Source organism: Bison bison, unplaced genomic scaffold (genome assembly GCF_000754665.1).
Source record: "Bison bison bison isolate TAMUID 2011002044 unplaced genomic scaffold, Bison_UMD1.0 scf7180017864469, whole genome shotgun sequence".
NCBI lineage: Eukaryota > Metazoa > Chordata > Mammalia > Artiodactyla > Bovidae > Bison > Bison bison.
In genome coordinates this window covers 3695371-3707858 of record NW_011495030.1, presented here as the reverse complement: position 1 = coordinate 3707858, position 12488 = coordinate 3695371, and the positions used below count along the sequence as shown (strand labels likewise).

General features: G+C 39.9%; 1 protein-coding gene across 1 annotated transcript in view; it reads left to right on the top strand.

Moving 5' to 3' along the window:
* Positions 1–12063: 12063 nt before the first annotated feature.
* LOC105003517 (forkhead box protein D4-like) overlaps positions 12064–12488 on the top strand; it is a 3353-nt gene continuing 2928 nt past the window's right edge. The window contains 2 exon segments of the mRNA XM_010860731.1: positions 12064–12125; positions 12192–12442. Of these exon segments, the coding sequence (XP_010859033.1) occupies positions 12064–12125; positions 12192–12442 (313 nt within the window).

Here is a 12488-nt window from a genome sequence, read left to right as displayed (position 1 = left end):
TGATAATAGCAAAAATTTTTAAAAACAAATACGTCACTGTTTTATTAAGGGAAATAAGAGCTTTATTATGGTAGAGACTTGTAAGAAATTACTTGTAATTTCTGAGTCAAAGAAATTATTTGAGACTCTCTCTTATTCTTAGAGTCAGATTCTAAGCCTTACTGGTAGTCACTGTAATGGAAATTCAGCCATTCACTTTGAAATATATTTCAAAGATTTCAATTATAGAACTTTTAATTTTAGAGTTGATTTTACTGCTGGTATTAAATCCATCTTGGGTTTTTTGAACTTCTTTATTTTTCAATGTAAACTAAAAAGTGACAGGGTACTTTAAATATAATTACAGAAAACTTCTGATAATTTAACAGTCTTTATATAAATAGTAGGTGTGTAAGTAAGTATATATTGGATTACTTTTCTCCTATTCCTTCTGAAGGCCAGGTCAGCATAACTATATTCAGATAGTAAGAGAAAGGCATGAGGTGAGATTTAAAGAAGAGTTAATGGTTGTTAAATATCAGAAGACTGTCAAAATGACTGAGCATATGCATACCTGTTTCAGAACTTTTTGATAATCTTAGTATCACAAAGATCTTTCCTATGTTTTCTTTTAGGAACTTAATAATTTTAGCTCTTCACATTTAGTACCACAATCCATCTCAAGTTAATTATTCTATTGTTATGTCTTGAAAACTCTTTTCCCCTTTGAATAAGCTTTTTGCACCTTTGCTAAAAATCACCTGTGTGTACGTGTGTGTGTGTGTGTTTCCGTGGACATTATTTTGATTCATTGTCTTTTTTTTCCCCATTGCACCAAAGGGATGTAGAATTTATTTAAGTTAATACTTGAGTTCAAACATGTTATGAATTAACAAATTCATTGAGAGGAGGAACAAAGAGAAACATTTTAGGAAACATTCAAAAGAGAAAGAAGATGAAACTGAGTTATTCCATAACTACTACCATATATGACATGAAGGTTCAGGAAACGTACAATGAAGTTCTCAAAATGTAAAGCAATTATGTTCTAATTAAAAATAAATTTTAAAAATCACAATGAGACTTCCATGGTGCTCCAGTGGTTAGGAATCTGCCTGCCCATGCAGGGAACCTGGGTTCAGTTCCTGGTCTAGGAAGATTCTACATGCCATGGGCAGCTGGGCCCATGCACCGTAGTTACTGAACCCATATGCCACTGCTGAAGCCTGTGGGCTCTAAGAGCCTGTGCTCCGCAACAAGAGAAGCCACCACAATAAGCCACCCCAACTCACTGCAACTAGAGAAAGCCTGCATACATCAATGAAGACCCAGCATAGCCAAAAATAAATAAATAAAAAAAATTTTTAAATCAGAATGATGTTCTGAAATGCTGAAGAATAAAAATTAAAAAAATTATTAAGCTTGTTAGAAAATATGAGAAAAAGAAGGTATGTTATTTTATTGAGAATATATTTCAAACACCTTGAATCATTGTCTTTTTTTTTTATTTTTATGGTACACTGTCCTGGTAACTTTAGCCTTAGAGTAAGTCTATTTCTGCTTTATTGACTATGCCAAAGCCTTTCACTCTGTGCATCACAATAAACTGTGGAAAATTCTAAAAGAGATGGGAATACCAGACTACCTGACCTGCCTCTTGAGAAACCTGTATGCAGGTCAAGAAGCAACAGTTAGAACTGGACATAGAACAACAGACTGGTTCCAGATAGGAAAAGGAGCACATCAAGGCTGTATATTGTCACCCTGCTTATTGGCAACCCACTCCAGTACTCTTGCCTGGCAAATCCCATGGACGGAGGAGCCTGGTAGGCTGCAGTCCATGGGGTCGCTAGGAGTCGGACATGACTGGGCGACTTCACTTCCACTTTTCACTTTCATACATTGGAGAAGGAAATGGCAACCCACTCCAGTGTTCTTGCCTGGAGAATCCCAGGGACAGGGGAGCCTGGTGGGCTGCCGTCTATGGGGTCGCACAGAGTCGGACACGACTGAAGTGACTTAGCAGCAGCAGCAGAAGAGTACATCATGAGAAATGCTGGGCTGGAAGAAGCACAAGCTGGAATCAAGATTGCCAGGAGAAATATGAATAACCTCAGATATGCAGATGACACCACCCTTATGGCAGAAAGTGAAGAGGAACTAAAAAACTTCTTGATGAAGGTGAAAGAGGAGAGTGAAAAAAATGGCTTAAAGCTCAACATTCAGAAAAGGAAGATCATGGCATCTGGTCCCATCACTTCATGGGAAGTAGATGGGGAAACAGTGTCAGACTTTATTTTTGGGGGCTCCAAAATCACTGTAGATGGTGATTGCAGCCATGAAATTAAAAGATGCTTACTCCTTGGAAGGAAAGTTATGACCAACCTGATAGCATATTCAAAAGCAGAGATATTACTTTGCCAGCAAAGGTCCATCTAGTCAAGGTATGGTTTTTCCAGTAGTCATATATGGATGTGAGAGTTGGACTTTGAAGAAAGCTGAGCACCGAAGAATTGATGCTTTTGAATTGTGGTGTTGGAGAAGACTCTTGAGAGTCCCTTGGACTGCAAGGAGGTCCAACCAGTCCATCCTAAAGGAGATCAGTCCTGGGTGTTCATTGGAAGGACTAATGCTGAAGCTGAAACTCCAGTACTTAGGCCACCTCATGCGAAGAATTGACTCATTGGAAAAGACCTTGATGCTGGGAGGGATTGGGGGCAGGAGTAGAAGGGGACGACAGAGGATGATATAGCTGGATGGCATCACCGACTCGATGGACATCAGTTTGGGTAAACTCCGGGAGTTGGACAGGGAGGCCTGGTGGTGCTGTTATTCATGGGGTCGCAAAGAGTCAGACACAACTGAGCAACTGAACTGAAATTGTGAAATTAGGTAGTGTAAATAATCTAAGCTTGTTCTTTTTTTTTTTTTTTTTCAGAGTTGTTATAGCTATTTTAGATATTTTTGTTTTCAATATAAATTTTGTCATTAACTTGTCAGTTTCTTCAAAAAGCCTGGTAGGATTTTAACTGGGATTGAGTTTCTATAGTATAATTCGGGAGAATTGTCATATTTTTAAAAAAAATTATTTCTTAAATTGAGGTGAAATTCGCCTTTCACATTGTATTAGGTTCGTGCATACATTGTATTTTCACTTCTGTATACACTGCAGTGTGCTCACCACCAGAAATTTGATTTCCATCCTTCCCCATACAGCTGATCCCCTTCGCCTCTGGTAACCATTGCTCTGCTGTTTGCATCCATGTGTTCATTTTGTTTGGTTTGTTTTGCTCGTTTATTTATTATGTCTGTTTTTTATATTCCACATATGAGTGAAATCCTACAGTGTTTGTCTTTCTGTAACTTATTTCACTTAGCATAGTACCCTCAAGATTCATCCAGGTTGCCAGAGGTGGCTTTTAAGTTGAGAATAGAGTTAAAAGGAGTCATTCATGCAAAGTCAGGGAGCAGTTTCTACACAGAGGGAGCAAGTAGTAGAGACAGCCTTTATGTGGGAACCAGTGTAGCATGCTGGAAAACCATGAAGAAGTTGAGGGTGGTGAAAGGTTAGAAAGCCAGGTATGAGATGGGTATGGGATGGGATTGGAGTTGTAAGCCAGGGCCAGGCCTTTTGCTTCTGCGAAAAAGATTTGGTGTAAAGAGGAAAACATTTGGATTATTCTGAAAGCCCTGGGAAGTGGCTGATGGGTTTTGAGCTGGACAAGTGATGTGGTTGATTGCTGTGGTAAATGAACTAATAGTTTCCTGTTTTTGACATTGAAAACAGTGCTGCAGTGAACATTATGTGTGCCTCTTTGTTTTTATGTGACAGTGTTTCTCTAGAAGAGATGCGTAAGAGTGGAATCACTGGCTTCCAGGATATGCACATTTAAAGTTCTTAATAGATACTGATAGATAAATTGCCTTCCCAACTGGCTATACCTTTCTGCTGTGATACAGGTGTATATGAAAGTACCCATTTTTCCAAACCTAACACATTTTAACCTTTGCCTTTCTGGATGGACTGACATCTTACTGCTTTAATTTAATTTTTTTTTACTGTATTTTTATGTTATTTATATGTTATTTTAAATACATTGTTCTGTTCTTTGTTCTTATTTTTCCCAAAGTGAAATTTTTCATTCATCAGAGACATTACCAGTTTAACCTGTGCTTCAGAGGGCTTTGGAGCCGTCAGTCTATATCTTCAAGAGGTTGTATTTTTATAATGGAAATCTAACTAACAAATTAATAACATGGGCCGCTATTCTGCTACCCATAGAAAATGTTCAGGGTATTATGATTTCAGGGTAATGATAATCATGATTTAGGCATAGCTCATTTGTAACTTTATAGTTTACTGAGTAATATAGGATAAATTACCAAATCTCTTGGAGCCCTTGCTCCCTTATTCATAAAATGGAGATAAAATGCAAATCTCTCTGAATTGTTCCAGGGATTATATTTAAAGCACTCTGAATATAGAGTTTCAGTAAATGTGAATTCTCCTTTTCCAGCAAGATTTGATAAATATTCAAGGTTCTGCACAACTTCTTAAAACAAATGGTTCTTTCCTAGGCCTTTTCCAGCTTTTAGTGAAAGGGCAAGAACATGGGTACTGAATTTAAGATAGCTGGAGGAAGAGTCATTCCAGAGGTGAGGGAAGACCAGGGATTGAAAGGGTCTCTAATTCCTAGATTATGAAGTTTGAAGGGAATTACCAGCAAAATAAAGCTAAAAGGCTTTTAAACATCTGTGGGCTTGGTTGCTGGCTACAAATTGAATAAATATCTCCTTTGGATTAGTAGTATAGGTGGAAACCTGTACTTTTAGATTTCTTTGAAAGGCCTTTCCCAGTTCTAGGAATGCCATACAATGTGGAGGTGATGTTGAAAGAAGTGAATTCTGTCTTTGAATGTCTAGCAGCTTGGCCTACTGTGATGAGAAAGGAGAACAATATTTGTTTTTTTTCAGAATGTCCTAATATTAGAATCAACCGTAACTTTCAATAACCAAATTGCCTTTAATTTTCATAGTGAAATAGAGAGAAATTAGATATCTGTCTTTTCTGTATTGTAGTTTAGAAAGGTTGGTTTTTCAAAGTAGGATGGATGGTGTTTGTGAAGCCCTGATAGATTTGTTCAGGAAAAAAGCCTATTCAGTGTTAGGAAAGAAGTAATCTGCCACTATGCAATGGGTCCCGTGTTAAATGTTGCAGTGTTTCATGAGCACAAAGTGAGGCAACACTAAAGAATCGGATGGGACAAAGAGTCACCTCGCCCATGTTTTTTTTTTCCCTTCAAGAATTACTTGCCATAATAAACTTGATTTCTGTTTCCAAAGAACTCAGTTATTTTCCTTTCATTGATACAGCTCTTTATTTTTTACATTGATATATTTTGTATAGGCTTCCTAGGTGGTTCAGTGGTAAAGAATCCACCTGTGGAGGAGACATGGAGGTGATATTGAAAGAAGTGAATCCGCAATGCAGGAGACATGGGTTCAGTCTCTGGGTTAAGAAGATCCCCGAAGGAGGAAATGGCTTCCCCACTCTAGTGGGATTGCCTGAGAAATCCCGTGGACAGAGAAATCTGGCGGGCTACAATCCACTGGGTCACAAAGAGCCACTGACACAACTGAACAACTAAACAACATTATTTTGTACATCAATTTTATTTAGATATAATTCACAGAAAACTTACCCTTTGAAGTATACAATTCTTGGCTTTAGTATATCCCCAGGTAAAGGAGAAACCATTACAACCATCTAGTTCCAGAACATTTTCATAGCTCTCAGACTCTGTATCTGTTAGCAGTTACTCTCCATTTCCCCTGCCCCTATTTCCCAGCAACCACTCATCTACTTTCTGTCCCAATAGGTTTGCCCATTCAGACTCCTTTCACTTACCATAATGTTTTCAAGGTTCATCCATGTTGTAGCATGGATCAACATTTTGTTTCTTTTTATTGCTGAATAAAATTCTATAGACCACATTTTGTTCTACTCATCAGTTGATGGACATTTGAGTTTCTATTTTTGGCTGCTAGTCCCCTTTCCTCATGTTTACTTTTTGAATAAACTATAATTTTCTGAACAACTTTAGATTTACAGAAAAATTGAGCAGAGCAAAGAGTAGAAGGGAATGCCCATATCTACCCCCCACCCCTTATACTCACACAGTTAACAGCAGGCAGTAGTATGGTACATTTCTTACAATTAGTGAACCAATATTGTTACATTATTATTAACCAAAGTCAAAAAAAAAAATGACAGAATGATCTCTGTTCGTTTCCAAGGCTAACCATTCAATATCGCAGTAATCCGTCTATGCTCCAACCAGTAATGCTGAAGAAGCTGAATTTGAACAGTTCTGTGAAGACCTACAAGACCTTCTAAAACTAACACCCAAAAAAGATGTCCTTTTCATTATAGGGGACTGGAATGCAAAAGTAGGAAGTCCAGAGATACCTGGAGTAACAGGCAAATTTGGCCTTGGAGTACAAAATGAAGCAGGGCAAAGGTTAACAGAGTTTTGCCAAGAGAACACACTGGTCATAGCAAACTCTCAGCAACACAAGAGAAGACTCTACACATGGACATCACCAGATGGTCAATACCGAAATCAGATTAATTATATTCTTTGCAGCCACAGATGGAGAGGCTCTATACAGTCAGCAAAAATAAGACCAGATGCTGACTGTGGCTCAGATCATGAACTCCTTATTGCCAAGTTCAAACTTAAATTGAAGAAAGTAGGGAAAACCACTAGACCATTTAGGTATGACCTAAATCAAGTCCTTTATGTCTATACAGTGGAAGTGACAGACTCAAGGGATTAGATCTGATAGAGTGCCTGAAGAACTATGGACAGAGGTTCGTGACATTGTACAGGAAGCAATGATCAAGACCATCACCACGAAAAATGCAAAAAGGAAAAATGATTGTCTGAAGAAGCCTTAGAAATAGCTGAGAAAAGAAGAGAAGCTAAAGGCAAAGGAGAAAAGGAAAGACCCATTTGAATGCAGAGTTCCAAAGAATGGCAAGGAGAGATAAGAAAGCCTTCCTCAGTGATCAAGGCAAAGAAATTGAGGAAAATAATAGAATGGGAAAGACTAGAGATCTCTTCAAGAAGATTAGAGATACCAAGGGAACATTTCATGCAAAGATGGGCACACTAAAGGACAGAAATTGTATGGACCTAACAGAAGCAGAAGATATTAAGAAGAGGTGGCAAAAATACACAGAAGAACTATACAAAAAAATCTTCATGACCCAGATAACCAGGATGGTGTGATCACTCACCTAGAGCCAGACATCCTGGAATGTGAAATCAAGTGGGCCTTAGGAAGCATCACTATGAACAAAGATAGTGGAGGTAATGGAATTCCAGATGACCTATTTCAAATTCTAAAAGGTGATGCTGTAAAAGTGGTGCACTCGATATGCCAGCAAATTTGGAAAACTCAGCAGTGGCCACAGGACTGGAAAAGGTCAGTTTTCATTCCAATCCCAAAGAAAGGCAATGCCAAAGAATGTTCAGACTACCACACAATTACATTCATCTCACATGCTAGCAAAATAATGCTCACAATTCTCCAAGCCAGACTTCAACAGTATGTGAGCTGTGAACTTCCAGATGTACAAGCTGGATTTAGAAAAGGCAGAGGAATCAGAGATCAGATTGCCAACATCTGTTGGCACATAGAAAAAGCAAGAGAATTCCAGAAAAAGCATCTACTTCTGCTTTATTGATTATACCAAAGCCTTTGTGTAGATCACAAGAAACTGTGGAAATTTCTTAAAGAGAAGGGAATACCAGACCACCTTACCTGCCTCCTGATAAATCTGTATGTAGGGCAACAAGCAACAGTTAGAACTGGACATGGAACAACAGATTGGTTCCAAATTGGGAAAGGAGTAGGTCAAGGCTGTATATTGTCACCCCTGCTTATTTAACTTATATGCAGAGTACATCCTGCGAAATTCCAGGCTGGATGAAGCAGAAGCTGTAATCAAGATTGCTGGAAGAAATATCAATAACCTCGGATATGCAGATGACACCACCCCATGTCAGAAAGTGAAGAGGAACTAAAGAGCCTCTGGATGAAAGTGAAAGAGGAGAGTGAAAAAGTTGGCTTAAAATTCAACATGCAAAAAACTAAGATCATGGCAAATAGATGGGGGAACAGTGGAAACAGAGACTTTATTTTGGGGGGCTCCAAAATCACTGCAGATGGTGACTGCAGCCATGAAATTAAAAGATGCTCCTTGGAAGAAAAGCTATGACTAACCTAGACAGCATATTAAAAAGCAGAGACATTACTTTACCAGCAAAAGTTGGTCTAGTCAAACTCATTTTTTTCCAGTAGTCATGTATGGATGTGAGAGTTGGACTATAAAGAAAGCTGAGCAACAAAGAATTGATGCTTTTGAACTGTAGTGCTGGGGAAGATTCTTAAGAGTCCCTTGGATTGCAAGGAGATCCAACCAGTCTATCCTAAAAGAAATCAGTCCTGAATGTTCATTGGAAGGACTGATGCTGAAGCTGACACTCCAATACTTTGGTCACTTGATGTGAAGAACTGACTCATTGGAAAAGATCCTGATGCTGGGAAATTTGAAGGCAGGAGGAGAAGAGAATGACAGAGGATGAGATGGTTGGATGGTATCACTTACTTGATAGCCATGAGTTTGAGCAAGCTCCAGGAGTTGGTGATGGACAGGGAAGCCTGGCATGCTGCAGTCATGGGATCGCAGAGTCAGACACACCCGAGCGACTGAACTGAAGTGATAGTTTATTTGGATATCCTTAGTTTGTACTTAGGAGCTTCCTTGTGTGGCTTTGTGGGTGTGGTGTGCCTGCCTTTCAGGAACACAGCATATACAATAGCCAGGATATGGAAGGAACCTAGATATCTGTTGACAGAATAATGGATAAAAAGTTGTGGTACAAGATATACAAGCTAGATTTAGAAAAGGCAGAGGAACCAGAGATCAAATTGCCAACATACACTGGATCCTAGAAAAAGCAAGAGAATTCCAAAAAAAAAAAATGCTTCTGCTAAAGCCTTTGCCTGTTGGGCATGGCGCAGCGGACTAGTTCAAAATTGGGAATGGAGTACGTTAATGCTGTATATTGTCACCCTGCATATTTAACTTACATGCAGAGTAAATCATGCAAAATGCCAGGCTGGGTAAATCACAAGCTGGAATCAAGATTGCCAGGAGAAATATCAACAACCTCAGATATACAGATGATAGCAGTTTAATGGCAGAAAGTGAAGAGGAACTAAAGAGCCTCTTGATGAAGGTGAAAGAGGAGAGTGAAAAAGCTGGCTTAAACCTCAACTTTCAAAAATGAATATCATGGCTTCAGGTCGCACCACTTAATGGCAAATAGATGGGGGAAATGTGGAAACTGACAAATTTCATTTTCTTGGTCTCCAAAATCAATGCAGATGGTGACTGCAGCCACAAAATTATAAGATTCACGCTCCTTGGAAGTATAACTATGACAAACCTAGATAGTGTATTCGGAGAAGGCAATGGCAACCCACTCCAGTGTTCTTGCCTGGAGAATCCCAGGGACGGGGGAGCCTGATGGGCTGCCATCTATGGGGTCGCACAGAGTCGGACACGCCTGAAGCGACTTAGCAGCAGCAGTTTGTACTTAATGTCCTTTTTCTGTTCCAGGATCTTACTCAGGATACCACATTACAGTTACTGTTACCTGATATCAAGGGTACATACTATCAGTGTGATTTGTGATTGTTGATGTTGACATTTTTACCTAACACCTGGGTGAAACCTCTGTTAGGTTTCTCCAAGGTAACTTATTCTCTCCCCACCCCACCCCCACTTCATGAGGTTCTGTTTGACAGGAAGTCATTGTGCACTGCCTACAGTAAAAGATTGGGGGGGGGTTATGCCCCATCTCCTAAAGGGTGGAATATCTACATAGTTTATCTGGAATTTTTTCTGCAAGGGAGATTTGCGTTTTTACTCACATGTACTAGATAAAGAATTTGCCTGCAATGCAGGAGACACCAGAGACATAGGTTCAGTCCCTGGGTTAGGAAGATCCCCTGGAGGAGGAAATGGCAACCTACTCTAGTACTCTTGCCTGGAAAATCCCATGGACAGAGGAGCCTGGCAGACTACAGTCCATAGGGTCACAAAGAATCAGACACAATTGAACATGCACACATTCTTTCTTCCTTCTGCCCATGTATTACTTTACTCAATCTATTTTTTATACTTTGGTTAACAAGCTTGTGCTACTTTGTTTTGTTGCTCAGATTGTCCTGGTTCTGGCCATTGGGAGCTCTTTCTCCTTTCCCAGTGCCCCCTTTAACATACTTTCATCAGTGGGGATAGTTTTTTTTTTTTTTTTAAGGGTGTCCTTACTTTTCTCCTTTCATTTTTAAATAACCCCAATCCCCATAGAAGTTGACTCTAGGAAAACTAACAATGCTCCCTTTCCCAGGTAATCGGATTCCTGTGCTGATGGAGAAAAGTGCCTTACCTGCAGGGGGCTGAGGGGGAGGCATCAGGGAATCAAAGGTTGAATAAGACACCTGTCCCAGCCCTCCTGAAGCTTAGCTGAGTAGGTCACACACGTAGTAATTGGTTAATTTGGGATTCAAGCACAAATCTGTTAGCTTGAAAACTTCTGTTATTTGTTCTAGTTTAGACTGCATACAACTGAGAAGACTTAGAGGATAAAACTTTAAAAAGACTAGTAAGAAAGCTGTTTTCAAAATTTTATCCTAAAGAAACTAACTCCTTTAAGCTATTTTTGGTTATATTAGCCGACTTCTGATTTCTCGCTGAAAATCGTCATTTTTAAAATTCTAATAGAAGATTTACTATCTATCAGTAACAGTGGCATAGCACAATATTTTCATTCTGCATTTTTATTAGATGCCACCTCAAATTTTTGAAGGTGAGGGGGGTATTAAATTATGAATATATACTATTGCTTGGTATTTTACCATAATGCACATTAAATTTAGTTGCACTGAGCACTGCTACTTTATTCTCTGGGATGATTTAAATGATGCCAATCTAAAAATCATGTTACTCCCAGGGATGGCAAGTGACTGAAACAGAGCATCTCTGTCATCTCGTTTCTCCAGTGTGAGTAGGGAATGATGACCTGGTGATTTAGTTAAAGACTCCAAAACTGCTGCCCTCTTTTGCCTCATTTAAGTTTCAAGATTATCATTTATTATTACAGTAAAAAGTGCTTAATGTTGGTTCTTGTTTTAAAGAAGAGAAAGACTGAGTCTCAGACTGGGTGTATCCTTTGAAATTGTCAAGCCATTTTGGTAAAAGATATTTCCAACTGGGTTTGTACTAGTTAGTTGGTACAATTTAGTTGGTCATGGCCATTAAAAACAAATCAATGATCACCTGTTTTATGAAACTTACCACAGTTGTATAAGTCTGTATGCAAGATCATGGTATAAAATATATTTCATACTGAGGTTAAATGTTCAAAGAAGTTGAGAATCACTGATGGAAGGGGACTTCTCTCTAGCCCTTCTGCTTTCTCTCCACCGATAACTTCCACAGCTTCATGGCAGGATATTTCAGTCTTCTGAAAACTGGAGTCATGGAGAACATTTTGGGAAGCTGAGATAGGAGGTAGTAGGGACAAGGCAACACTCTCACACTTCACTCTTGAGCTGGGGAGTGTGGTTAGAACATTAAAAATATTTCAACTCCTTATTTCAGCTCTTATGGAGGACAGAACCCACCAATGAAAATGGGTGACTAACCATGAAACAAAAACATTTATTGTTACACATTCTTTTACAGTTAAACACATTTCAGTGTCTTCTCCCGCTTATTTTTAATCCTTCAAGGGACAGGTTTGAATATGGATGTGGCCTTAGATTGTTGGGTACATATTTTCCTACACCCCCCGCCCCTGCTTTTTCATTTGAGAGGTTTTCAAAGCGCGTTAACAGAGTCTATGCAACTCCCGGCCCGATTGGCCGGCTGATCTTGAGTGAAGCACCTTCCATGTTGGCGGGTGGGTGCAAGGAGGAGGAGGCTGAAGGCTCTTGTGTCGGATAATGCTCAAAGGACCCTCATCACTGCACTGCGTTGGGAGGAGGGAAGGGCGCTCTGAAGTAGGGTGAGAAAGGCTCTGAAGAGGGGCGGCAGAGTCCATCACACAAGGACCCAGAAACTTCAATAAAAGGCAAAGTGCATCTTTGCCGGACGGTGTGGGAAAGGACAAATCGGCAGAAGTAAAAGACCACTATCTACAAGGGGGACCTCGAGCGCCTCCGCTTCTTGGAACACTCAACACAGGCTTCCAGCCCGGAGCCAGGTGGAGCGGCCGCTGCCTCCCCGGCATCTGCAGAACCTGCTCCTCCATGAACTTGCCTAGAGCTGAGCGCCTTCGCCCCACACCTCCGCGCCGTCTCCGGGGCTCCGATGGGGAAGACGGTGAGATCGATATCCTGGGAGAAGGGGAAGATGAAGAGGAGGAGGA